The following is a 27,074-nucleotide window of genomic DNA, read 5'->3' on the forward strand; positions in this document are numbered from 1 at the left end:
GGCAGTAGCTGTTGAACGCGCCCAGGGCTAAGTTTCCCATGCCACCTTTCGGGACCTACTGAAGTCGCCGCTCCATTGGGCGTCCTCCCCGACTAAGTCCCAGGAGCGCTACTAACCCACGCCACGCCTCCACCTCGGCAAGACTTTGCCTGGCTCCGGTTTCCGACTCTGACCACGGCCGCAGCCCCGCCTCCTGCTCAAAATCCTGCCATTACTCTTCTTGTCCTCTGCCTCCCACCCCGTCCCATGTTAGAAGCCCCGCCCCACACCGCGACCCTGCCTCCACAAGAGGCCCCGCCCACAAGCCTCCCCGCCCCACACCGCGGCCCCGCCCCCGCACTTCCGGGCGGCGCCGGCGGGGGCGCTCGGGCCTGGGCTTCAGCGCTCTGGGCTTAGGCTCCCGGCTCAGGGAAGCGCTTGCGGCCGTTGCGGCCGCCGCCGCTGCCGCCGCAGGAGCCCGCTGGGGTCGGGCTGGAGCCTCCGTCCAGAGGCTGGTGAGAGTGAGCAGCGGGTCGGCGGCGGCCCGCGACTCCTCCGGGCCACGGGTCGCCTAGCCGCCGCCGTAGCCGCGATGGGGGTCCCCAGGGCCGCGCCCCCGCCGTGGCCCGCCCGCCGAGCCGCCGCTGAGCGCATGGGCCTCGCCGGGCCGGGAGTCAGGCCCCGGGCCGCGCCTCCACAGCCGCCGCGCGCTGGTGAGTAGTGGGAGCCGGCGGGCGCGCTCCTGTGGCGCGGAGGCCTGATGCCCGGGACTGCGGGAGTAGGCCGCGCTAGGCCGGCGGACCCGGACCCGGAAGAGAGGGGCGCGCGGGTTGCGGGCGGGAGGCGTGTCGGAGCGCGGCCCGCGATGTGCGCGGTTGTGCACTGCGCGGGGAGACCAGAGCTCCTAGGGGAAACTGAGCAGGAGAGGTGCGGGCTCCGCAGTACGTGTAGAGGCATGGGGGCTGCGTGGTATGCTAGGTATATGGAGTGAAGGACTTTAGAGGCCAGGCAAGGGGTGATAGTAGCGCATGGGGAAGGTAAAGGCCTATGTGAAAGGACAAGGGAGTAAGGAAGACCAAGGATTTCTAGGAATGATCTTCGGTTGGATGTATGTTTGCTGAGTGTGGTGTGCTTGCGGTTGTTCACGGTCTGCGACACACTCAGGATGTGGGTGCTGAGGAGGTGTTGGTGCCAGACTGTGTGTGTCCTCTGAGCTGTGTGTGTGTGTGTGTGTGTGTGTGTGTGTGTGTGTCCTTCCTTTGCCTCATCCCCCAACCCCTGTGAAAAAGTTAAGGAAAGTAGGGATGAGTGAGAGCAAGAAGGGCACTCTGGCGATGCTGTGGTTCGTTCGGCTTGCCAAAACCACCACCGAGTTGACCAGGTGTTCATTTCATGCCTTACTTACCCCCCCCCGAAAGAAAAACAACCAAAATCCCCCAAAACCAAAACCCAGAGCTGCACACTTTTAGTTAGTCATGAAGACAATAAGAGGGAAAAAAGAATCCACCAGCCTCAGATTTTTCTCAACTCATCTCCAGGATAACTTAAGAAGGGTTCTCATTACGTGTGTACTCCTCCCTTTTACTCTCAGACTGATGGAGAACATCAGGGCAGTACTAGCTGTTTTCAGTTTTAGAACTTAGCTTCAAGATGAGAAAGTGTACAAAGCATAGGGATTTTGTTTGATTTTTTTCAGCAGGTGTTGACTTGTCCTATATCTTTCCGAGAAACAAAGTAGAGTTATATTGGCTGTTAAGACTTTATGTGATGGGGGACTGGAATAGATAGGAAATTATAGCCCTGACCTTTCAAGATTTTAATCAAGAGATAGTTGGTAAAATGCTAGTCATGTTATTACTTCTACATTCAATCGAACTCATAAGTTTGGAAGTTATGCTTGAGTATAATATATGCACACATATCCAGGGCTGTGTGTTTTGACAGTGTCAAAGGGGATTTTAAATATGATATCATACTTGTATATTACCTTTATGGAGTCACTTTATAGGTGGTAGTTACAGATTTGAGGCCAGATTTGGTGCTATGGGCATTGGACTCTTATTGAATTTTCATAACTGCTTTATGTGTGGTATTTCTGTATGTGCCTTAAGTGCTAGGTGTCCTCTGTGGGAGTCCAGGGATTATTGGAAATTGCGATGTTTCAGCGTTAGTAATTTGTGGGAATGTTCATGTACTTCTAGGAATAGGTGGCCAGGGGTGCAGGCCCTTTTTCCTGTGGTGATATCCTAGATAAGAGCATGGTAGACATGATGGGCTGGTGTGGTGCTTCAAACATCTAAGGTGCTTACTGCATGGAAACAGAGCCCCCAGAAAGTGACTGAGGTTAAAGAGAGGTGTGGGGAGGTCTATGAGCAGTTGAGACCTCAGTCATAGGGGCTGTGTGACCTTAAGAAACAGGCTGGTCCTGCTGAGGCTGAGATTATAACCTACCTAAGAAGTCATTAGCTGCAGAAATATCATAATTGTGACCCACCTTTTATTTGTACATGCCTCTTCCTTCTAGCCATTAGTAATCTAGCCATCAGCATTATTAGCAGGTAAAGTGTATATTGTGTGAGATGAGCACAGGATGGATTTCATGGAAGCCAGGGCTCAGCACTGTGGAGTGGTGACGAGGGAGAGCCACTCCCTTATTTTTTGTTATAGATGTACATTGTGCTGTTTTTTTTGTTTTTGTTTTTGTTTTTTGTTTTTGTTTTTCAGGAGGGTTTCTCTGTATTGGTTTGGAGGCTGTCCTGGAACTCACTTTGTAGACAAGGCTGGCCTCGAACTCACAGAGATCCACCTGCCTCTGCCTCAGAGTGCTGGGATTAAAGGTGTGCGCCACCAAAGCCCGGGCTGTGCTGTTTTGTTTTGTGACAGGGTCTCTTGTAGCCCAGACTGATCTCCAACTCTTATGTAGCCAAGAATAACCTTGAATTCCTGATCTCCCGCCTTTGCCTCTGTTCAAAGGTGTACACTACCACTCAGTTTCATGCATTATCTGGGACCTGGTGATGGAACTCTGGCCTTAAGCTTGCTAAGGCAACATTCTACCATCTGAGCTGCATCCCTAGCCCTTGACCTTGAACTCTTGATCAAGGTCTTGACTCTTCACCTTGCCAAGTCACAGGATTACAGATGTGTGCCAGTACACTGGCTTTATTTATATTGAGACAGGTTCTCATTTTGCAGCCCAGGCGAGTGTTGACTCAGGATGATCCTTCTGCTTCAGCCTTTTGAATGCTGGGATTACAGGCATGAACCGCCATGCTTGGCTTTTGTATTAAGGATCTGTTTTGTACCTTCTGGCTTGTTTAGTGTTCCAGACATCCAATCCTGCCATAAGCCTCTTTCCAGCTCACTTTTAGTGGGTCCATTTGGGACAAGGCATGCTGTGTTATCTCCCCCTTTGAATAGGTTGAGAGGCATTGCTGGAGCTCAGGGGCTCTCTAGGCTCTCATGGGATGTAGTAGAAAGGACCAAAGATCATAGTAGAGGTTCCTATCCAAATATGAACAGGTTTGCTTCCTTTTGAACACTGTACACAGCAGCAAAAACTATTTCCCTAATCTCTAAGAGTGTAGGTGGTATGGTTTTCATCTGGTGGAGCTAAACCATATTTCCTGTATGCTTCTTTAGCTAAAAAGCTAAAGTATTTGTAATTCATTTTTCCCTATACCTTTTTTGCCTAAGTTTCTAGTTACCATTTGCTATCAGAAGGGACTCTTCTTCTAAGAGAAATTGGCAGCCAAGTAAGTATAGCTTTCTGCATCTCTGAGGTTGTTTATGTTGATGCACAGATGCCTCTACATATGGACTGTGTCCTTCCATCACTTTTCATCATGTGGAAGGTGGCACATGAACAGTTGATCTCTTAGCTGTTGAGAGCTGGAAGCACATCTTGCTATGTGGTTGCTTATATTATGAGGCATATCAAGTATGAAAAGTGATAGAGCAGACAGGTTAGTACAGAGACTGTTAAACTTGGAATGTGCCTATCCACCTTAGGATCTGTAGTGTGCCTCTTTGTTTCTGAGTGTCACTTGGGCAAGTGATATGGTTGTCTTTATGTGTGAGGGACCATCTAGGTCACTGATGCTAGCAAATGGCTACAGAGGCACCTTCCCTTCTTTAGCTTTCCTGTCCACCAGACAGTCATTTCTTTAGTGTCAGGATGGGTGATCTTCAGGCCTCATCACTGAAAACATCCCCTGAAAGAGAGATGCCCTCCAAGATCTAGTCTTTCACTTAGTAGGAGAGACATACATTCTTTTTTTTTTTTTTTTTTTTTTTTTTTTTTTTTTTGAGACAGGGTTTCTCTGTGGCTTTGGAGGCTGTCCTGGAACTGGCTCTTTTAGACCAGGCTGGTCTGAGAGACATTCTTGTAAAAGTTTCCAGAAATTGTCTTAATGATAGAACAAAACTTCTGGCCCAGATATGTCTCTGCTGGAAGTCTGCAATGAGTCTCTGCTCCAAGTGGGAGTGGGGGGGCATCACTGCACATCTCAAGAGAACCTCTGGTGTTTCCATGGACCACCTTTCCTAATCCTTGTCCTCTTAATGGTTTCAACAGGACAGATTGATTCCCTTGGGAGCTGTAAGTACTGAGGTATTAGGGTGCAGCGCTCATTGTTCACTGACGCAGAGTCCCAAAATGAATGTCCAGGAGCAGGGTTTCCCCTTGGACCTCGGAACAAGTTTCACCGAAGATGCCCCCCGGCCCCCAGTGCCTGGAGAAGAGGGAGAACTGGTATCTACTGATTCAAGGCCTGTTAACCACAGTTTCTGCTCTGGGAAAGGTGCCAGCACTAAAAGTGAGACCTCAACAGCTACCCCAAGACGTTCAGATCTGGATCTGGGATATGAGCCTGAGGGCAGTGCCTCCCCCACCCCACCATACTTGAGGTGGGCTGAGTCACTGCATTCCTTATTGGATGACCAAGATGGGATCAGCCTGTTCAGGACTTTCCTGAAGCAGGAGGGCTGTGCTGACCTCCTGGACTTCTGGTTTGCCTGCAGTGGCTTCAGGAAGCTTGAGCCTTGTGACTCAAATGAGGAGAAGAGGCTGAAGCTGGCAAGAGCCATCTATCGAAAGTATATCCTGGATAGCAATGGCATTGTGTCCAGACAAACCAAGCCAGCCACTAAGAGCTTCATAAAGGACTGTGTCATGAAGCAGCAGATCGATCCTGCCATGTTTGACCAGGCACAGACAGAAATCCAGTCCACCATGGAGGAGAATACCTACCCTTCTTTCCTTAAGTCTGACATTTATTTGGAATACACAAGGACAGGCTCAGAGAGTCCGAAGGTTTGCAGTGACCAGAGCTCAGGGTCTGGGACAGGGAAAGGCATGTCTGGATACCTGCCTACTTTGAATGAAGATGAAGAATGGAAATGTGACCAAGATGCAGATGAAGATGATGGCCGAGACTCTGTCCCCCCCAGCAGGCTCACCCAGAAGCTGCTATTGGAGACTGCTGCCCCGAGGGCCCCCTCAAGTAGACGGTACAGCGAAGGCAGAGAGCTCAGGTGAGTTCGGCACAAGGTGTCCATTTTCTATACACACCTTGGAGAACTGGCAAAGGAGCAAGGGAAAGATGGTAACAGGTGGCCTTGTGTTCAATCCCAGCTGAAATCTCTACTGCTGCTCTTGTTGAATTACGTGTGGTTCTATTTCCTACTTAGATGTCTTCATGCTTGTCATTATACCTTTTTATATTTGCAGAGTTGAGAATGCATCGAACAAGACTTAGATGTAATCCCACCTACTTGGGAAACTGAGGACGGAGGATCAAAAATTGTTTGTCAGTCTGGGCAACTTGTAGAGATTCAAAATGAAAAGTCGTGGAGGCTTATCAGAGTTCCTGCATAGCATGCTGGAAACCCTCCTTTAGTTCCCTCTTTAGTAACACATGTACTACTAAAGATAGGTCTTTGTGAATTATTAGAAACATGGAAATTCTTAGAAGTCATAATGTTTAAGCTTTACGTTTGAGCACAAAATTCATGTCATCTTTCATAAAAGAGGGACCTGATTGGAGACAGACACCCTAACCCTTAATAATGGGAGGGGAATGCATTCAAATGCATAGAAAATCCTAATTTATTTATTTTTAACTTTAGACTTATTTATTTTATGTGTATGGCCGTTTTATAGCCTTGTATGTATACCACATGTGTTTCTGGTACCCACAGAATTTCTGTCAGAAGAGGGTTTCAGATCTCTTGAGACTGGCTGGAGTTAACAAACACTTGCAAGCCACCATGTGGTGCTGGGATTCAAACCCTGGCCCTCTAGAAGAGCAACAAGTGCTCTTAACTGCCAAGCCATCTCTCCAAAACCCACCTCCCACACCTTACTATTTTAATCAATCTTTTGGATTTTTCCTGAAGGATGAGACAGTAGTGGGGCAGTTTCTGTGTCATTAGTTGTTGGGAGGTTCAGAGATTCAGAAACTACTGATGTCTGTGCTTGGAATTCCAGAATTGGACATTTTCCCTCCATGGTGTGGTCAGTAAGGGTGTAGTCCAAGGGTGCAACTGGAGGACAACAGTGCTCTCAAGTGACTGTAGCTTTGAAAGTTGTTTCTTCACTTTTCTGTTTTAATGTATATATATTTTTACATTTATTCCGCTGTGTGAGTGTGTGTGCGTGCGCGCCTGCACCTCAAGTATGGGGGGTGGGGGAGGCACTGCCCTCAGGCTCATGTGGCATGTGTGTGCATATGTGGTAAGAGAACTACTTTCAGGAATCACTTCTCTTCTTGTGAGTTCTAGGGGTTGAACTCAGTCATTAGGATTGGTGACAGCCTCCTTTACCTGATAACCTGTCTTGTCAGCCCAAGCTTTATTGTTTTTTAAAATTTAGTATCTTGGTTACAGGAAGCTTGTTTGGCTACCTTGGTGCTTGTTTTACTTGTGGGCAGAGTTTGTTTCCTGCTTATTTCCCTAGAGCTGATGACTAGAGACTTACCTTACCATTAATCTCAACATGAAAACCTTTCCCAGGTGCTGAGATGGTTGGTGTTTAGAACCCATACTGAGCCAGCATGGTGACTCCGGGATCCAATCAAGTAGGTTGTCAAGAAAGCAGGTTCATCGAACTATAAAGAAAAGCTACATGAGAGACCTTGTCTTCAAAAAGACAAAAACAATAAAAATTATGGCTATTGCTGGGTAGTGGTGGTGACTACCTTTGATCCCAGCTACCAGGAGTCGAAGGCTGGTGGATCTGAGTTCGAGGCCAGCCTGGTCTACAGAGGGAGAATCAAAATTGGTCACTGACAAAGCTACAGAACTAACACTTCTTTAGTGTAAGTTCAAAGTAGACTGTTGGACTATATTTTATTCATTGTCATTAGTCAAGTGCTATTTACTTAGCAAGATCCTCCCCCCTCCCCATAGGGTTGTAGTCCTGACTGTCCTGGAACTTGTTCTGTAGACCAGGCTAGCCTCAAACTTAGAGATCCATCTGTCTCTGCCTTACAAATGCTGGGATTAAAGATGTGTACCACCACAGCCCAGCTATTTAGCAAGACTTTAAAGCACTTTTTTTTGTTTTTGTTTTTTTATTTGTTTGTTTGTTTGAGACAGGGTTTCATGCATCCCAGGTTGGCCTTAAAACATTCCCTGTGTAGCTGAGAATGACTTGAGCTTCCTGTCAGTTTATGTAGTGCTGAAGGTTGAACCTGAGGCTGTGGGTGTTGACAGACATTTGACCAATTTTTAGCACTTGATTTATTTTTTGAGACAAGATCTCTTATAGCCCTCAAATGACTTTGAATTATTTAACCTCCACCTTTCAAGTGCAGAGATTACTGGCGAGCTCACCACACCTCGTTTCCAACATGTTTTTTTGTTGTTGTTGTTGTTGACTGTGGTATTTGTTCATGTTTTTTGTTTGCAGTGTTAAGGATCTAATTCAAGTACTCATGCATTAGAGGCAAGTGCTTGTCAATAATGTAAATTGGATACAGTCTGCTTGTCATGCAAGGGGCTGTAGTTAGGAAGCACCAGGCTGGGAATAAGAAAACCCAATCCAGTGGGATTAAATTTTGACTGAATTGGCTACTGTTTCATGTGCTTTGAACAGAAATTCAACCCCTCCCTCCCTCCATCCCTCCCTCCTTCCCTCCCTCCCTCCCTCTCCCTCCCTCCCCCCCCACCTTGAGAAAGGGTCTCACTATGTAGCCCTAGAAAGTTTAGAACTCTATAAACCATGTTGGCTTCAAACTCTCAGAGATCCTCCTGCTTCTGCCTCTTCAGTGCTGGTACTAAAACTAAAAGCATGTGCCACCACACCTGACTAGCACTTTTCTAGTGCTACAGTTCAATGTACCTGTTGTGTTTTTGTTTTTAAGACAAGGTTTCTCTTGTAACAGCCCTGGCTGTCCTGGAACTTGCTTTGTAGACCAGGCTGACCTTAGACTCACAGAGATCCTCCTTCCCTCGGCCTCCCAAGTGCTGTGATTAAAGGCATGTGTGCCCACTGCCCGGCAAACCTGCTTTCTTGACAGCCCACTTGGTTGGATCCTTTCTGATTGAGGTGTCTGCCTCTGTGAACTTGTGCTGTGGCTACCCTTGTTTACTAGTGTTTCCCACAGCACAGAAAGGCTATTCACTGGCTTGTAGTGAGGAACATTGATGCTACTATGTCATCCTGCTGGTCCATGAATTCTTAGAGCAGTGGTTCTAAACCTGTAGGTCACAACCTCTTAGAGGTTGTCACTTTTATAGGGATCACATAACAGTAGCAACCAGTTATGAAGTAGCAACGAAAATAATTCTATGGTTGTGGGGTCACCATAACATGAAGAACTGTATTAAAGGATCTCAGCATTAGGAAGGTTGAGAGCCACTGGCTAAGCCTGATATTACTGGTGATGGGAATTAGGAAAAGTTGATGCTAGCAAGTGTTCACTAGAGAAGGAAGCCCTGGGACTAAATCTTTCTGGGTGATAACTTGACTATGGATAACAAGTTAATGAGATGCAAAGGGCCAGGTGTAGTATAGCATGATACCAACAGACTTGGGTCACTAGCCTCTTTGCTTTGTGTCTCTGATTTGGTGTTCTGCTGTGCTTTTGTTTTGACAGGAGTTTATTCCTCTGTCAGTACGTGTGCATAGAGATTTTCATATAGATGATTTGAGGCTTGATTCTTTCAAAACTGAGAAGGCATAATACTCTCAGCTGAAACCAAGAAGACACACTTCTCTCTCTCTCTCTCTCTCTCTCTCTCTCTTCTCTCTCTCTCTCTCTCTCTCTCTCTTTATTTAAGATTTATGTATGCAGTGTTCTGTTTGCATGTATCCCTGCAGGCCAGAAGAGGGCACCAGATCTTGTTACAGATGGTTGTGAGCCACCATGTGGTTGCTGGGAATTGAACACTACTCTAGATTGGGTTTTGAGTTTATTATACTCACAAAGGCACTGTTAGCTCTTGAACCTGAGTGTCCCAGAACACTTTTTTGGCTTGGGCCTAGATGTCATAGAATACTCTTGGCATTTGCTTTGCTTCTTAATTTTTTTCCTTTCTGATTTATCCCTCTCTGTATTGGAGATTGAACTTAAACCACTGAGCTATGTACTCAGACTTTTTTTTTTTTTGAGATGGGGTACAAAAAGATGATTCAGTAGGTAAAGGCACTTGCCACACATCCTGGCACCTGAGTTTGATTCCTGGGACCTATGTAAAGCTGGTTGGAGAGAACTGACAACAAAAGTTGTCCTTTGACCTCTACACACATGGTGTACACAGCCCCTTCCCAATAATAATAAATAAATAAAATGTAAAGACCAGAATAAATTTGAGACGGTGTCACTAAATTGCTCAGACTAACCTTAAACTCTCTCTTAGCCCAGGCTGACCTTGAATTTGTAATTCTTTTCCCTTAGTCTCTTGAGCAGCTGAGATTATAGGTTTGGACCACCAGGTCCTTTGTTCATTGGTTTTTCTAGACAGGGTTTCTCTGTCTTGGCTGTCCTGGAACTCACTCTGTAGACCAGGCTGGCCTCAAACTCACTGAGATCTGCCTGCCTCTGCCTCATGAGTGCTGGGATTAAAGGCAAATGCCACCACAGCCCAGCTCTTTGTTCATTCTTGGAGAAGACCTTTCTGTTTATTGCCTTTGTGTGTGAACTTTGGGTCTAATTTACATTGGTTCATCGACCACCCCCTCTCCTTCCCTCCCTCCCTCTCCCTCTCTCCCTCCCTTCCGAGGAATCAGGCATGATAGGCTGATGCTTTGCCACTGATCTACATACATTCTTAGCTTAAATTTTTTTGGGATAGGTTCTTTTGTTTTTGTTTTTGTTTTTTTTGTTTGTTTTGTTTTTTTTTTTGTTTGTTTGTTTTTTTTTTTTAGACAGGGATTCTCTGTGTAGCCCTAACTGTCCTGGAACTCCATGCTCATTGGACCAGGCTGCCTGCCTCTGCATCCTGAGTGCTGGGATTAAAGGCATGCACCACCACCTCCTGGAAAAACCCATAATTTTATTATTTATTTATGTATTTATTTATTTATTTATTTTGGTTTTTCGAGGCAGGGTTTCTCTGTATTGTTTTGGAGCCTGTCCTGGAACTAGTTCTGTAGACCAAGCTAGCCTCGAACTCACAGAGATCCAACTGCCTCAGCCTCCCAAGTGCTGGGATTAAAGGCGTGCGCCACCAATGCCCGGCTATTTTTGTCTTTTTGAAGACAGGGTTTCTCATGTAGTCTAGGCTGGCCTAGAACTTTGTGTATAGCCAAGGCTGGTCTTGGTCTTCTTTCTTTCTTGTCTTCACCTTCTAAATCTTGAGATTTCACTTATGTGCCACCATGCCTGGCCTCTTTTTCTCTTGTTACTTGTTTTTATTGCTTTTTAAAAATTTTAAGGTGTGTGTGGTGGTGCAGTAACTACAAAGCCAGAAGAGGGAGTTGGATATTCTGGAATATGGAGTTAGAGGAAGTTTTGTGAGCCACCTTACTTGGGTGTTGGGAACTGAACTTCAGTCTGCAAGAACAGTATGGGCTCTTAATCCTGGAGTCATCTTCCCAGTCTCCTTTTTCTTTCTTCTCCCTTCCTCTCTCCCTTTCTTTCATAGGGTCTCACCTGTATGTCTGGCCAATCCAGAACTCATTATGTAGACCAGGCTGGCCTCAAACTCACAGAGATCCACCTGCCTCTGCTTCTCTAGTGCTGGGATTAAAGGTATGCGCCATCACATTGGATCCCGGTATTCTTTTGGAGACAGGGTTTTACTCTTTTTTTTTTTAATTTTTATTTTATGTGCATTGGCATTTTGAGTGTATGTATGTCTGTATGAGGGTGTTTGGTCCCCTGGAACTTGAGTTACAGATAGTTGTGAGCTGCTGTGTGGGTGCTGGGAGTTAAACCTGGGTCCTCTGGAAGGCAGTCAGTGCTCTTAACCACTGAACCATCTCTTGAGCCTCCTGCCATCTCTCAAGCCCTCCAGGTTCTTACTTTTAGCCAAGTGGTCTTGAACTCAGCAGTCTATTGCAACCTTCTAAGTACTGGGATTATAAGAGTATCTCCATATCCACTTAACGTTTGTTGTTGTTTCATTTTATTTATATGTCTTTGTGTTTGTATATATGTGCATGTAGCATGAATGTCAGGGGACGAATTGCAAGAGTCTGTTGTCTCCTTCCACCACATGGGTCCTGGGGATTGAACTCAGATTGGCAGCCTTGGCAGCTAAGCTAGCTCCTTTACCCATTAGTCTGTTTCTCAAAGGCTTGACATCCACAGTGTATTTTCTTTGGTTGTTGATTTCCATTTTTTAGACTTACTGTTTTATTTGTTTGTGTGTGGGCATAAGTTTATGCATGTGTACTACATGTAGGAAGGTACCTTTAGAGGTCAGAAGAAGGTATTGGATTTCCTGGAACTAGTATCATAGATGGTTATAAGCCTGATGTACCATCTCTATAGCCCCATAGTTTTAACAGGTATGAATTTGGATGCTGACAGTTTGCTGAATGGTTTGGCACTCAGGCCCTAGGATTGTGACACACTTAACTGGCAGGCATGGGTATTACTCTCCTTGGTAGGTGAGCCTGACCCACAAGTGTCATTTGATACTGCTCTGGGTTTCCAGGCAGGTCTTAATGAGCAGGTCTGAAGTAAGCCCTGCCATTTGGCTGCTGGTTTTAACCCTCAACTTCCCAAATGCTCTCTTTCGTTTATGTTTGCTACCCTTACCATTCTTGTTAGCTGTGTCCTTCCTTATATAGTCTCCTGGATCTTTTCCTAATGTTTTTCTGGGGCTAGCCCAGTAGCATACTCCTGGTCAGGCTTGGTTGCTGCTGCACTGATATTGATTGGTCTTTGAATGCCATTCACAGCAGGAGCGATGTGGTGGCTTGGCTGGGTTCTTATCCCACAGCCCTCTCTACTCAGAAAACAATAAAGAGATCTTTTAGACATGACGATCAGCTCTTGCTGTACAGCTCCCTTGGTGTTTGCTTGAGGAACTGTTCGACCCATCAGTTTATTGACTGTTTCTGGTGGTGGCTTAAGAAGTCAACAACAACAAAAACAAAACAAAACACAAAAAGAAAGAAAAAGAAAATAAATTGTAAGAGGAAGCACCCAATAGGTGCATAGTTCTGAAGGTTATCTTTGGGTCATGATTTGAAGGAGTTAGAGGTTCCATTGAGAACATCTAGTTTAACTTGATCTTAGCCAAAGGCCAAGAAGGTATGAGAGAACATCTATCTAGTTTTAGAGGAAGGTATAGTCTGCCGCTGAGCCTGAGTTTGAAGACACAGCACAGGATGTCTTAGACTGACTTGGTCTGTGGTACATCTCTTATGGCCATTTGTGAGGAAAGACAGTTCATGCTTTAGTCTGGCCTCCTTGCAGCCCTCCTGTATTCTCTGCTGTTGCTTTTAGGCATAGGGCTATGGGGAAGAGCAAGTGCCCTTTGCTGTTCCTACTATTTTCCAGATGCCTGGCTGGTTCTATGAAGTGAACTCTCCCCCTCCCACCCAGGGTTTCTTTGTGTAGCCCTGGCTGTCCTGGAACTCACTCTGTAGACCAGGCTGGTCTCAAACTCACAGAGATCTGCTTGCCTCTACCTCCTGAGAGCTGGGATTAAAGGCGTGCGCCACCACACCTGACTGACAGTATATTCTCTTAGCTGCTAAGTTATCCCTTCACTCCATCTCCATCAATTTGTGTACTATTATTTGTGTGTGCATACATGCATACCATGGTGTGTGTAATTGTGTATATCAGAGAACTTTGTGAAGTCCATTCTCTCCTTCCATCCATATACACAATTACACACAATTGTGAGACCAGCCTGGTCTACAAATCGGGAGGGAAAAAAAAGGAAAAGCAAGGAAGCTCTAGCTTAAGCTCACAGTCTATATTTTGTGGAATTGACTACCTTCCTACTCTGTTGTGACAGTGGAGAATTTGCAGTACTTTTCTGTGTTTTTTGTTAAATGGAGTGATGAAATAAAGACCTGAAGAATGCGGTGTCATATAGAAGCCATAGATAATGAATGGGAGGTGCTGAGATTGCCACCAAATGCCTGTGGGTTTCAGCCCCTACTTAGGCATTTAGCCTCCTGAACAAAGCTTCTGTTAGATACTGTAGATACATCTGGGTTGCACATGATTGATTGCACGTGATGGAGGATGATACCTTGAGGATTCTAACACTAGGTCTTCGTCTGCCCCAACTTGTTCTTTTAAGCTTTCTTGTATCAGAAGTGGCAGGACCATCAATTCCTCAGCCCAAACCCTGCTCACCCACCCACATCAGGTCAGCAGCAGCCATGGTCCTACTTCTATGTAGAATGATGTTTGATCCACATCTCTATTTGCCCTTCTCATTGTTCTCCTGCTAGATCACCACAGGAACCTCCTGACTTTCCAGTTTTGGAGCAATTTCTTTTTCTTGAGACAGTTTCTCTGTGCTGCCTTGGCTCTCCTGGAACTCACTTTGTAGACCAGGGTTGGCCTTGACCAGGTTGACCTGAACTCTGAGATCTACCTGTCTCTGCCTCTGAATTGCTAAGATTAAAGGTGTGCACCCTCACTGCCTGGTTGACAGAGCAGTTAATAAAGATACCATTCTTTCTACCAATGCTGCAGAGACTTCCCATGAGCCCTTCCCATGTATCCACCATACTATCTGTACATATACATGCCTGTCAACAGGTGACCTTCCCTGCTTTAGTCATGAAAAGCTCCACAGTCTGACAGAAGTCTGACAGAACTCCATGGCATCCATGAAGTCAGACAGAGAGATGGGGATCAACCCCAGTCCTTAGCTCCCAGGCCTAGTGGTGCTGGTACCTGGTACTGTTTTGGTGGGTTTATGAATGGGAAGTACTGACTAAACAACACAGGACTGAACTCTTTATGGAAGCTGTCTGTGTGGACCATGCTAGCTTGGCTGTTACCCACAGGAGTGTTTGAAGAGAGCAAGGTTTATGTATTTGGCACAGGTGCCAGCATGTGTACACTTCATCATCAGTATGGTCTCTTCTGGAATTATGCTGTACCTGTAGGCCAGATGCCTGATGACTCTGCCTGTCATTGTGTCAGTGTGCAAATCAGACATGAAAATTCAAGTTTGGAGCCAGGTGGTGGTGATGCACGCCTGTAATCCCAGCACTTGGGAGGCAGAGGCAGGCAGATCTCTGTGAGTTCAAGGCCAGCCTGATCTACTAAGCGAGTTCCAGGACAGCCTCCAAAGCTACAGAGAAACCTTTCTTGAAAAACAAAACCAAAACCAAAAAGAAAAAAGAAAATTGAAGTTTGGGCTGGGCGTGGTGATACATGCCTTTAATCCTAGCACTTGGGAGACAGAGGCAGGTGGATCTATGTGAGTTTGAGGCCATCCTGGTCTAAAGAGTGAGTTCCAGGACAGCCAGGGCTATACAGAGAAACCTGTTTTGAAAAAGAAAAAAAAAAAAAATTTCAAGTTTGGTCTGTGCTCTCTGGCTATATCAATCTTTCTACAATCTGGATTTCATATGTTAGTTTACCCTGCAGCTCTTGGGGTTGTGTCTGAGTTGTGGGAGTTAGTAGGAAGCAAATTAGTCTGATCCTGACAGTTCTTCTTCCTTCAGCCTGTCCAGTCTAAGGCTCTGTGCCCTGTGTGGGTGGGAACAAATCAGTTTTGCTTTTCCCACTGTTTCTCACCGGTAAGAACACACCACTTTGGGGCTGGAGAGATGGCTCAGAGGCTAAGAGCACTGACTGCTCTTCCAGAGGTCCTGAGTTCAAGTCTCAGCAACCACATGGTGGCTAACAACCATCCGTTATGAGATCTGGTGCCCTCTTCTGATGTGCAGATATACCTGGAAGCAGAATGTGTATACATAATAAATAAATAAAATCTTAAAAGAAAAAGAACACACCACTTTGTGAGTCATATAACCCCTTTAGAGTTATGATTTCTCAAAAGTATGTGCTCTACAGAAACATTTAGGGTGTGTCTCTTCAGTCACTTCTGTGGGGCAGGCAGCTTTCTGACCTTAAATATAGATAGCCTCCTACTTAAGCATCTTTCTGTGGAGCTAGAAACTTAGTGCATGGGTTGGAGCCCTAGTCTTACCCATCCCTACACCGTGGTTCCAGCCTTCTATAGGTCATTGATAAGTCTAGAAAATGAATTCAGTTGTTGGTTGGGTGGGTGGTGGTCAGCCCGTACTGCATGTCTCTGCCTGGGTGGGTGCTGTCCTCATCTCCTGCTAGCCAGGGAAACTGATTATGGTGGGTCTCTGAGCTCTGTGCTCTTTTGAGTAGTATGTAGTATAAATGTTTTTTGTTTTTTTGTTTTGTTTTGTTTTGTTTCCAGACAGGGTTTCTCTGTAGCTTTGGAGCCTATCCTGGCACTCGCTCTGGAGACCAGGCTGGCCTCTGCCTCCCGAGTTCTGGGACTAAAGGCATGCGCCACCAACACTCGGCTGTATAAATGGGTTTTTATTTTTTTCAGGCAGGGGTATTGATTTTCTCCAAATTGTTACTAATACAGGTCTAGTCTGCTGGGCATATTTTTCTCAGGCAGATGTTCAGGCATCTCTATAGAGTGCTAAGTTTTCCTCTGCTCTCCTTTGTCAGGATTATTTCTTCTTTCTCTAATTCTGGGGTTCATGAAACAATATGTGTTTATGATTAGAAAGTAGGTTTCTTTCCTTCTGTTTATGTATGTTTACATGTGTTTGCAAGCATATAGAGTCCTGAGATTGATACTGAGAGTCTTGATTGCTTTTTATTTTAACCTTGTTCATTGAGGCACAATCTCTCAGCTCAGCCCAGAGTTTGCCAAAATGGCCAGTCTGGCTAGCCAGCTTACTCCAGGAATCCCCTGTCTCTGCCTTCTAAGCACTAAGATTATAGACAGTCTGTTACAAGCACTTGACATTTACATGGGCTCTGGGGATCTGAACCCAGTTCCTCACTTTTGTGAGCAAATGCTTTAACTTTTGAGCCATTTCTCCAGTCCAGAAAGTACATTATTTTTTTAAAAAATTGACAAAACTATAGATGGTTCAGTGGTTGTTCGCACTCTTTCAAAGAACCTGGGATCAATTCCCAGCTCCCACAACTTATACAATATATGTAACTCCAATTCTGGGGGATCTGATGCCCTTTTCTGGCCTCTGTGAGAACCAGGCATGCACATGGTATTCAGACTTCTCTGCAGGCAAAATACTCATATATATGAAATAAAATAATGGGTATTGACTTAGCTTGGCATGGTAGTTCATAACTTTAATGCCATTCTAGTACTTGGGAGGCTGAGGCAGGAATATTCCTTCTGTTCAAGACCAGTGGGGTCAATGGAGTGAGATCCTGTCTCAGAAAGGCAAAAATGGGCCTGGAGAGATGGCTCAGAGGTTAAGAGCACTGGCTGCTCTTCCAGAGATCCTGAGTTCAATTCCCAGCAACCACATAGTGGCTCACAACTATCTATAATGATATCTGGTGTGTAGGGATACATGCAGTCAGAACAGAACACAGAATATATAATAAATAAATAAATAAATAAATAAATAATTTTTAAAATGCAAAAATAAACAATAAACAAACCAATAAAAATTTACAAAAGGCCTGTATTTTATTATATTTATCTATTCAATCATTTACTTTGTTTTGCACATGTACCCACCCTCTACATTTTATGTAGATTACCCCACACTCCCACCACAGGTTTCTCTGTGTAGCCTTGACTGTCATGGAACTCATTCTGTAGATCAGGCTGGCCTTGAATTTAGAGATTATTTTACCTCTGCTTCCTGAGTTCTGGGTGTACACCACTACCACTCAGTTTTTTGAGACAGGTTCTTTATTTACTTTTGGCTGTCCTGGAATTTGGTAAGTAGATCAGGCTGGCCTTAAATTTACAGAAATCCTCCTACCTCTGCTTCCTGAGTGCTGGGATTAAAGGTATACACCACACCACCTGGCTTGAAGTTACATATTTTAACAGAATTGATATAATATTTATGTATAAAAAACTTAAGTACCTTTTTACCTTTAAAAATTAAAAGAATAAGCCAGATGTGGTGGTGCATGCCTTTAATCCCAACACTTTGTAGCAGAAGTAGGTAGATCTCTGAGTTCCAGGCCAGCCTGATCTACAGAGAATTCCAGGGTAGCCAAGATTATCAAAATACAAAACAAAAATTTAAAGGTAGTGAGTAGTATATGCCTTTAATCTCAGCCCTGGGGAAGCAGAGGCATTTGGATCTTTGAATTTAAGGCCATCCTAGTGTACATAGTGAGACCTGTCTCTAAATAAAGAATTTAAAAGTAAGGCATTCAGTACTTGAAAAAAGTACCCACACAAATGTGTGTGTGTGTGTGTGTGTGTGTGTGTGTGTGTGTGTGTGTGTGTGTGTATGATTTAGTTTTATTTGTGTGTGTGTGTGTGTGTGTGTGTGTGTGTGTCTATGTCAGTGAATGATACATGAGATACATGAGTACAGGTGCCTGTTGAGACCAGAGAGAGCATCAGATCCTTTGGAGCTAGAGTTATAGTCAGTTGTGAACTATCTAATGTGGGTGCTGGGAATCGAGCTTGGGTCATGAGTCTGGAGTGGTGACTCAGTGAGTGACAACACTGGCTACTTTTTTACCCCACTCCCCTTCCCTCCTCCCCTCTTCCCTTCCACCCTCCCCTATCCTAGGCGAATCCACATATGTCTCTTAGGACCCCCTTTGTTACCTAGGTTTTCTGCAGTTGTGGACTGGTTGTCTTTGCTTTATGTCTAATATTCTACTTACAAGTGAGTGCATATTATATTGTCTTTCTGGGTCTGAGTTACCTCACTCAGGATGTTTTTTTCTAGTTCCAGCCAGTGCCTGCAAATTTCAAGATGTCATTGTTTTTTTACTGCTGAGTAGTACTCCATTGTGTAAATGTACCACATTTTCTCTATCCATTCTTCAGTTAAGGAGCATCTAGGTTGTTTCCAGGTTCTGACTATTACAAATAATGCTGCTATGAATATAACTGCAAATATCCTTATGGTGTGAGTGTGCATCCAAAGTGGCCGTACAAGTTTGCACTCCCACCAGCAATGGAGGAGTGTTCCCCTTAGTCCACATCCTCTCCAGCATAAACTGTCATCAGTGTTTTTTATCTTGGCCATCTGACAGGTGTAAGAGTTGTTTTGATTTGCATTTTTCTGATGGCTATGGATGTTGAACATTTCCTCAAATGTCTTTCCGCCATTTGAGATTCCTCTGTTCATAGTTCTCTGTTTAGATCTGTACCCCGTTTTTTTAATTGGATTATTTGGTCTTTTTGAAGTCCAGTTTCTTGACTTCTTTGTATATTTTGGAGATCAGTCCTCTGTCAGATGTGGGGTTGGTAAAGATCTTTTCCCATTCTGTATGCTGCCATTTTGTTTTGTTGACCATGTCCTTTGCTTTACAGAAGCTTCTCAGTTTTAGTAGGTCCCATTTTATTAATTGTTGGAGAGCACTGGCTATTCTTATAGAGGATCCAAGTTCCTTCCTATCATCGGAATAGTAGCTCACAACCTCTGTACTTTGGTCCCAGGGTATATAATTCCCTTTTCTGGTCTCCATTGGCACCAGGCTCTCTAGTAGTACACAACATGCATGGAGGCAGAACACCTATGCATATTTTATAGAATAAAACAATAAAATACATCAACATTATATTCTTAGAAAAAATACAAACAGGATATATTATACATATACATGGCAATAACTTTAGTTCACACCATGTAAAAAGCAGTACATTAATCAAGATACACAAGCTTTTGTAGGTCCTAAAGTGAAGGATATTTTCTTTTTATTTCTCTTTAGAATCCTTCAAGCCTGTGACACTTAAAATTTGCTAGCCTTTCTATTGGGCGGTAAGCTATATTACAGAAATGATAACAAAGATTAACTGACCAATTCTTTAATTATAAATCATTCTAACTTTGTTCAACAGTGGCTAAAACTCTTCTCATGTTCTTGTTTTCTTAATAAAACTGTGTTGCCTGGCTATTGGCTGGACTGTTTGTATTTGCTTCAGCCTTCAGAGACTAAATTAAGATAGAAGATGTATTATATGTTGGAATCCATCAGCTCTGAAGAATATGTAAACATGCTACCATGGGAATACATAATAGGATAAAACATTTTGGATAAAAAAAAAAAACCTAGTAGTTCAGCTGAGTGGTGTTGACACACACCTTTAGTCTCAGCATTGGGGAGGCAGAAGCAGGAGGATCTCTGTGAGTTTGAGGTAGCCTGGTCTACAGAGTGAGTTCCAGGACAGTCAGAGTATAGTGAAACCCTGTCTTGAAAAAAAAGAAACAAAACCTATCTAATAGCTGCTTGCTCATTCATTCATTCATTCATTCATTCATTCATTCATTTGGTTTTTTGAGACAGGGTTTCTCTGTAGCTCTGTAGTCATGGAACTCACTCAGTAGCTTCAAACTCACAGAGGTCTGCCTGCCTCTTCCTCCCGAGTGCCGGGATTAAGGCATGAGCCACCACTGTCCGCCTATTTGGACATTCTTTAGAAATTCTACTATTACTTTACAAAGTGTTGCCTTACAGGGTGTCTTTTCTGTTCCAAGTATAACTCCACTCCACTGAGTGATATTTTTAGTTAGGGCATCACTGACCCCTAACAGGTGGATTCTCTTTCGATTGCTTGAAATCCCATAAGAACTTCTTTATTCAGACTGGAGTTGGCATGCCGTATAGTTGCCTTATGGTCAATGTGAAAGAAATCCTCTACATTTGCAATCCCACCCCTAATGCTCAAATCACTGGGAGTCTCCACCGTTTCTGAGACTGCATATGCAGCTCTGATCTTAGATTTTTATTTTGGTTTTTTAAGACAGGGTTTCTCTGTTTGTAACAGCCTGGCCATCCTGGAACTCACTCTGTAGACAGGATGGCCTTGAACTCACAGAGATTGACCTGCCCCTACCTCTCAAGTGTTAGGATTAAAGGCATGGGCCAACACCACCTGACTAGTTTTTTTTTTTTTTTTAATTAAAAAAAATATTATTTTATGTGTATGGGTATTTTGCCTACATGTATGTTTGTACACCATATACATGCCTGGTGCCTGCAGAAGCTAGAAGAGGACATTAGATCCCCTGAGCTGGAGTTAACAGATGATTGTTAGTAACCATGTGGATGCTGGAATTCTAACCCCATGGTCTCTAGAAGAGTAGCCAGTGCTTTAACCTCTGAACCATTTCTCCAGGCCCTGAGATTTTAAGTTTTTATTTATTTATTTATTTAAACTTGTGTGTGTATATGTTTGCAGACCTGAGGAGGTCCAAGGTTTCAGATTGCTGGAGCTGGAGTTACAGGTGGTTTTGAGCCACTTGATATGGGTTCTGAGTCTAGACTCCAGTCCTGCAAGAGCAGTAAAAAGCTCTTCACTGTTCAACCATCTTCCCAGCGCCTCTCCCCCATTTTTAAATTTAATTTAATATGTGCCTATGTTTTGCCTGTATGTATGTATGCACATACAATCTGTGAGTACCTGGTGCTTTGGAAGCCTAAGAGTATCAGATTCCCTAGGAACTGGAGTTACAGACTGTTTTTAATTGCCATGTGGATGCTGGGAATCAAACCTCAGTTCTTTTTTTCTTTTTCTTTTCTTTTTTTTTTTTCTGAATGGTGTAGTACTAGGTGCTGTGTTGCCTTGATTTTTGTGGTAATGTGTGTGATGTTCACTATTGTGGTACTGGGTTCACAGTGTCAGCAATTTGGGTGGTCCTGGATGCTGTGCTTCTGAGATGCTGTTATGGTGTGTTGTGCTCAATGCTGTGGTACTACTGGGTGTTTGTTGGGTTAGTAGTATGTGTGATATTGTTGATGTTCTGTGGACAGTTACCAAACATTCATTGTAGAGTCTTTCAAGTTTGGTACTTAATGCCTTTATGCTGGAGTTGATCTAAACTGGTAACCTGTTCTGTGGATATGACTTCTTTCCCAGGATGGCTTTTATTTGAGACAGAGTCTTGCTGTGTAGCCCAGCTTAGCCTGGGACTCAAGATGTGATCAGGCTGGCCTCAAACTCAACAGAGATTCTCTTGCATCTACCTCCTTAGTGCTGATGGTATTGCAGTTGTCAGATACCACACCTGAAGAGCCAGTTGGTGACTGCAAGCTTTTAATCCCAGCACTAGGGAGGCAGAGGCAGGCTGATCTCTGTGAGTTCGAAGCCAGCCTGGTCTCCAGAGCGAGTGCCAGGATAGGCTCCAAAGGTACACAGAGAAACCCTGTCTCGGAAAAAAAAAAACAAAAACAAAAACAAAAAAAATCAACCAAACAAAAGAAAACACAGATACCACACTTGGTTTTCTTGTTTTCCTTTAAGGTTCTGGTATTGAAGCTGGGGCTGTATACATACCAAGTAGGCACTCTTCCGCTGAACTACATGCCTACCTTACCCTTAAGATGTCTTTGAATGTGTTCTTTGTTGTTAGTGTTCTCTCATAATATTGCAGGCTTTTCCCTGTGGGTTGTTTTGATAATTTCTTCTCTTTGATGTCATTTTTTGATACTTTTGTTCCTTTTCATCTTCACTATTTTTTCAATTTAGAAAGTCTGTGAATTATAGATCTTGGACCAAATGAAGTGATGCCTTTCACCCTCCCCCCCCTTTTTTTTTTCTTTTTTGAGGTAGTGCCTTATTATGTGGCCCTGTTCCCTAGGCTGTCCTTGGGCTTCTATCAATTGTCCCATCTCTCTGCCTCTTGAAAACTGGAATTACAAGTGTACACCATCACATCTGGGCTTTAAAACATTTTATTTTTATTTTTTTTGACATGAGAATTCAAAGGAAAAGACATGTGGACTAGCTAGTTAGAGAAGGTCAGGTGTGATGACCCCCATGGAACATGAAGTTGGTGGTGGAAGGTCATTTGTCATAGAAATTCATTATAAGGTGCCTGTGAATGAATGCATCTCTCTCAGGAACATCATGTTCTGTGTAGCAGGTTTTCCTACATGAGACACAGATGAAGTCTTGGTTTGTATGTGTGTGCTTCTTTTTTTGTACAACTCAGGATTTCTTATGTGATCCTCCTGAGGACCTTTGCTCATCATAAGAAAATTGGGCCTGGCCATAGTGTTGCACAAATTCCAGCAGTGGGGAGGCAGACGCAGCCAGTCTCCATAGTTTGAGGCTATTCTGGTGTGCATAGCAAGTTCCAGGCCAGCCAACGCTGCATGAGAAGGAAGGAAAGAAAGAAAGAAAGAAAATTATTTTCTTTCCTGGCAGTAGACTATTTTCTGGCCACTAGAGGCCAAGGTAAACAATACACATGGCCTCAGAAAAGCAGAAACTCAGGGTAGAGCACATTGAGCCCATATAGCTGTCCATTTAAAAATGTTATTTCTTTATTGTGTGTATGTATATGTGTACACTGTATGTGTGCATGCATGATTTGTGTATATGTTCAGGTGTGTCTGTGGGATCAGAGATTGTCAGATGTCTTCTTTCTTCTACATATATTGAGACAGGGTTTCCCACTTGAACCCATCATTTGCTGATTCCACTAGCACTAGGATTATAGGGGGGACACTCCATCCACCTGACATTAACATGACTATTAGGTGTGAGGACCAAAGACCCCCTACTTTAATAAGAGCACCACAGACTCAGTAGTGAAAACAGTTTTATAACCTTGCAAATTGGACTGGAGAGATGGCTCAGCGGTTAAGAGCACTAACTGTTCTTCCAGAGGTCCTGAGTTCAATTCCCAGCAACTACATACTGGCTCACAACTGCCTTGAATGAGATCTGGTGCCCTCTGCTGGCATGCAGGCAGAAGACTGTATACATAATGAATAAATAAAATCTTTAAAAAAAAAAAATCGTGCAAAGTTAGATGTCAGGATAGCTCAGAGTAGAGGGTGAGTTGATTGGGTGCAGAGAACAGTTTTTATAACTCTAAACATACTCTAAAACTCTAAAAAGAGGCTCCTTCCTCTTTTTCCAAATAATCAAAAGAGTACTTCTTAATGTCATGTGCCATTTGACATCAACATTTGTCTAATTTTCAACAGAGATCATGGATGCATTCATCTCTATGTTTTACATTCTGTTTTTGGTTTGTTTGTTTGTTTGTTTGGGTTTTTCAAGACAGGGTTACTTTGTGTGACCATGGCTGTTCTGGAACTCTCTCTGAAGACCAGGCTGGCCTCAAATTCACAGAGATTCATTTGCATCTGCCTCTCAAGTGCTAGGATTAAAGGCATGTGCCACCATGCCCAGCCATCCTGTTTATTTTATTTTAAAGTTTAACAGACACATGACTTTGTCACATCTGTAGGCAAACTTAGCTGTTAATAGTTTTCTACTTTAAACTTCTAGTTTAGATGCGAGGTAAACTAAACCAGCAGATGGGTGAAAGGGTGCAGCTAAATTATCAGAAAGGATCTGGTGTTTTTTATCAGTATCTGAACCAAAGCTGGCTCCAGACAATTTTGAGTGTATGTATGTGTACCACATTATAAAAGAGCCCTTTGAGGTCAGAAAAGGGTGTTGGATCTTCTGGAAAGTGAGTGTTGTGAACTGTCATATGGATGATGGAAACCAAACCCAGGTTCTCTATAAGAACAGTGAATACTTTTAACCACTAAGCCATCTCTCCAGTCCTGATTTGTTTGTTTTCTTCTCAGGTAGGGATCTGAACTTAGTTCCTTAAATGCCAAGCACTTTACATTGAGCTGGCTCCTTAGTGCCTATAAGTACATTTTGACCTTGACAAAGTTCATAAATGCAAAGTATTTACAATTTTCACAAGTTCTGCTACACATACATACACACTGGTTTCTTTAAGGTCAATGATCTGAATGAAGGTACCACATCATGGCTGTCTTTGAGTTAATGGTGGATACAGTCTGGGTGTGGTAACACACACCTTTAATCCCAGAACTTGGGAGGCAGATCTCTGTGAGTTCCAGGACAGCCAGGGCTACACAGAGAAATCCAGTCTTAAAAACAAAACAAAAATAAATAACAACAATGATAATAATAAAAGCAAAAGGGATGAACATAGCATTTACATGTACCCCAAAGTTGAAGCTCTTTAGTAATGCTACTTTATAGTGCTTATTTGACTATCTTGAGTTTGTGAAGAATTGACATAAGTCTGCATCTAACAGTCCACTGAGATACCTGCTTATTAGGTCATGGCTAAAGTGAGGGGCTGACATTTCCACACAACATTGTTTATCACATGACACCTTTTGCCTCTTAAGACAGGGTCTTATTACCTACCTCAGCCTCCTGTGTGGTGAGATTACAATTTTACATCAATACTCAGACATTCCACTTTTAGAGTGTTTCTTTATCAGATTTGTGTACATCTATAGAAGTATTCTGAAACTATTTATATGAGTCCAGGCTTGCAAGTAAGGACCTTGAGGACATCTGATGGAAGATGTGCAGTCACTCAGGTGCAAGCAGAAAGGAAGGGACTCTCTAGTTCTAGGACTTCACAGCTCTTGAGCCCTGACTGGAAAGTCCTATGTGTGGTTTGCAGAGCTTTCTCATTTCAAATTCCTCTTTGTATACATTAGACCATAGTTTTTTTTTCTTTGATATTAAGAGCTACACGGAGACATAGTTTTGCTGCAGAAAAGAAAGAGCAAAGGTAAACGAGGTGTCTATCCTTAGCACCCAGAGAGAACAATGTATAGCCTGGATTCCTCTAGAATTTTCTTAATACATACGTAGTCTAGTTTTTAATTCAACAGTGAGATTAAGATCTGTATTATTCACTACATATGTTTTTGTGCATTTGTGTGTGTGTGCATGTGTTCGTGCGTGTGCACGTCATGCATGGTCCACATGTGTCATCAGAGAACAACTTGCACTAGTCAGTTCTTTCCTCCCACGTGTGTCCGATGATTGAACAGATTTGGCAGCAGGCACTTTTAACATCTATGCTATCTTGCTTACTCTTTAGCTGTTACTTTAAATATTTGCTGATTTGGTTAACACTGGAATGTGTAGAAATTGGGGTGGAGAGGACATAATGTCAGACATGGCCCTCACTTGCCCACTTTACTTTCTCTTTTGTAGAGCCCTGATAAAATCACTAGTCCTTGGGCCCTGTGGGTCTGTTGTTCTGACTTAAGAATCTTTTTTTTTTTTTTTTTTCCCCCTTTGGTTTTTCGAGACAGGGTTTCTCTGTGGCTTTGGAGGCTGTCCTGGAACTAGCTCTTGTAGACCAGGCTGTAGACCAGGCCTGCCTCTGCCTCCCAAGTGCTGGGATTAAAGGCATACACCACCCCCCGCCTGGCTAAGAATCTTTTTTTTTTTTTTTTTTAAGATTTTAACCTCTGAGCCATCTCTCCAGCCCCCGACTTAAGAATCTTTTGCACATTTGTGTTATTTAGCTGTGACCAGTAGCCAACCTCACCCTTTTCTCCTTCCAACTGATGTGTGGGATACTGGGCCAGAGACAGTGTAGTCTACATTGAGGTTCTTCTGCATTGCATGCTGAACCCATCCTCAAACGTTGTGAGTATTGTTCATTAAGATGCTCAGAAATCCTACAGTGAATCTACTATTGTCCCTCTTTCCTTCCTTTCCCTTTTAAATTTTAGATAGAGTTTGTAACTGTAGCTGGCCTGGAACTCACTATGTAGACCAGGTTGGCATTGGCCCACAGAGGTCATCCTGCCTCTACATCTGCCTCTGCCTCCCAAGTGCTGGCGTTAAAGGCCTGCACTACCACACCTGGCTAACCATTGCTGTTTCTGCTTTACAATGAGCAAATGGTGATTTGGTGGTAACAAGAGGTTTGGTTAGAATTCTTAAAGGGCACTTCTGTTGTGGAAGTGTAATCATTCCATTTGCTGCATTTGCAGAGTATGTGGGTCATGTACCCTCTTTGCTCTTACTCCTTGATTTCAACTATAAAGAACATTTGATATGTTGTGTAGTTCAGAGTGGGTGCATCAGCAAATCGTAAGAATAAACATAATGCCTGCCTGGGAGTAAACCCATGTGGCAACCTCCTAAGTAGTCCATAAGGGCCCATCCTTTCCACTTGATGACTTACTCTTTCATCTTTTCATGTCTTTTTTTTTTAAGATTTTATTTATTTATTATGTATACATCATTCTGCTTCCATGTATATCTGCACACCAGAAGAGGGCACCAGATCTCATAACGGATGGTTGTGAGCCACCATGTGGTTGCTGGGAATTGAACTCAGGATCTTTGGAAGAGCAGTCGGTACTCTTAACCTCTAAGCCATCTCTCCAGCCCCTTTTCATGTCTTAATATCCTGTGGGATTCATAGAGCTTCGGTTAGGTGGTGTCTAGCTCAATCAAGCTGCAAAGTGGGTCCACAGTGAATGGCAGGCTGCTCTAGCTTCTAATGTCACCTGCATCTGCCTCCAAGGGTTCTGACATCTGACAGACTTATGTATTACTGGTGTAGGTACTGGTGACTGTAATCCTCACAGGTGGAGGTAGAGGCTGAATTCCTGATTTTACATATAGGAGATGAAGAGATTGTGACAGTTGGAGGCTGGTGTGTATTGCATTTCACGGGCTATTCTTTTTCCTTTAGGAGCAGAGATGAGATGCTTGTTCTGTAA

General features: G+C 43.6%; 1 protein-coding gene across 2 annotated transcripts in view; it reads left to right on the forward strand.

Moving 5' to 3' along the window:
• Positions 1-527: 527 nt before the first annotated feature.
• Axin1 (axin 1) overlaps positions 528-27,074 on the forward strand; it is a 52,999-nt gene continuing 26,452 nt past the window's right edge. The window contains exons 1-2 of one of the 2 annotated variants that reach the window (XM_027425130.2): positions 528-692; positions 4,556-5,514. In XM_027425130.2, coding sequence (XP_027280931.1) covers positions 4,637-5,514 — 878 coding nt within the window. In that variant the 5' untranslated portion in view covers positions 528-692; positions 4,556-4,636. The remainder of the gene's footprint in view (positions 693-4,555; positions 5,515-27,074) is intronic. The other variant, XM_027425131.2, reaches the window with a different exon arrangement.

This window comes from Cricetulus griseus, chromosome 7, assembly GCF_003668045.3.
Source record: "Cricetulus griseus strain 17A/GY chromosome 7, alternate assembly CriGri-PICRH-1.0, whole genome shotgun sequence".
NCBI lineage: Eukaryota > Metazoa > Chordata > Mammalia > Rodentia > Cricetidae > Cricetulus > Cricetulus griseus.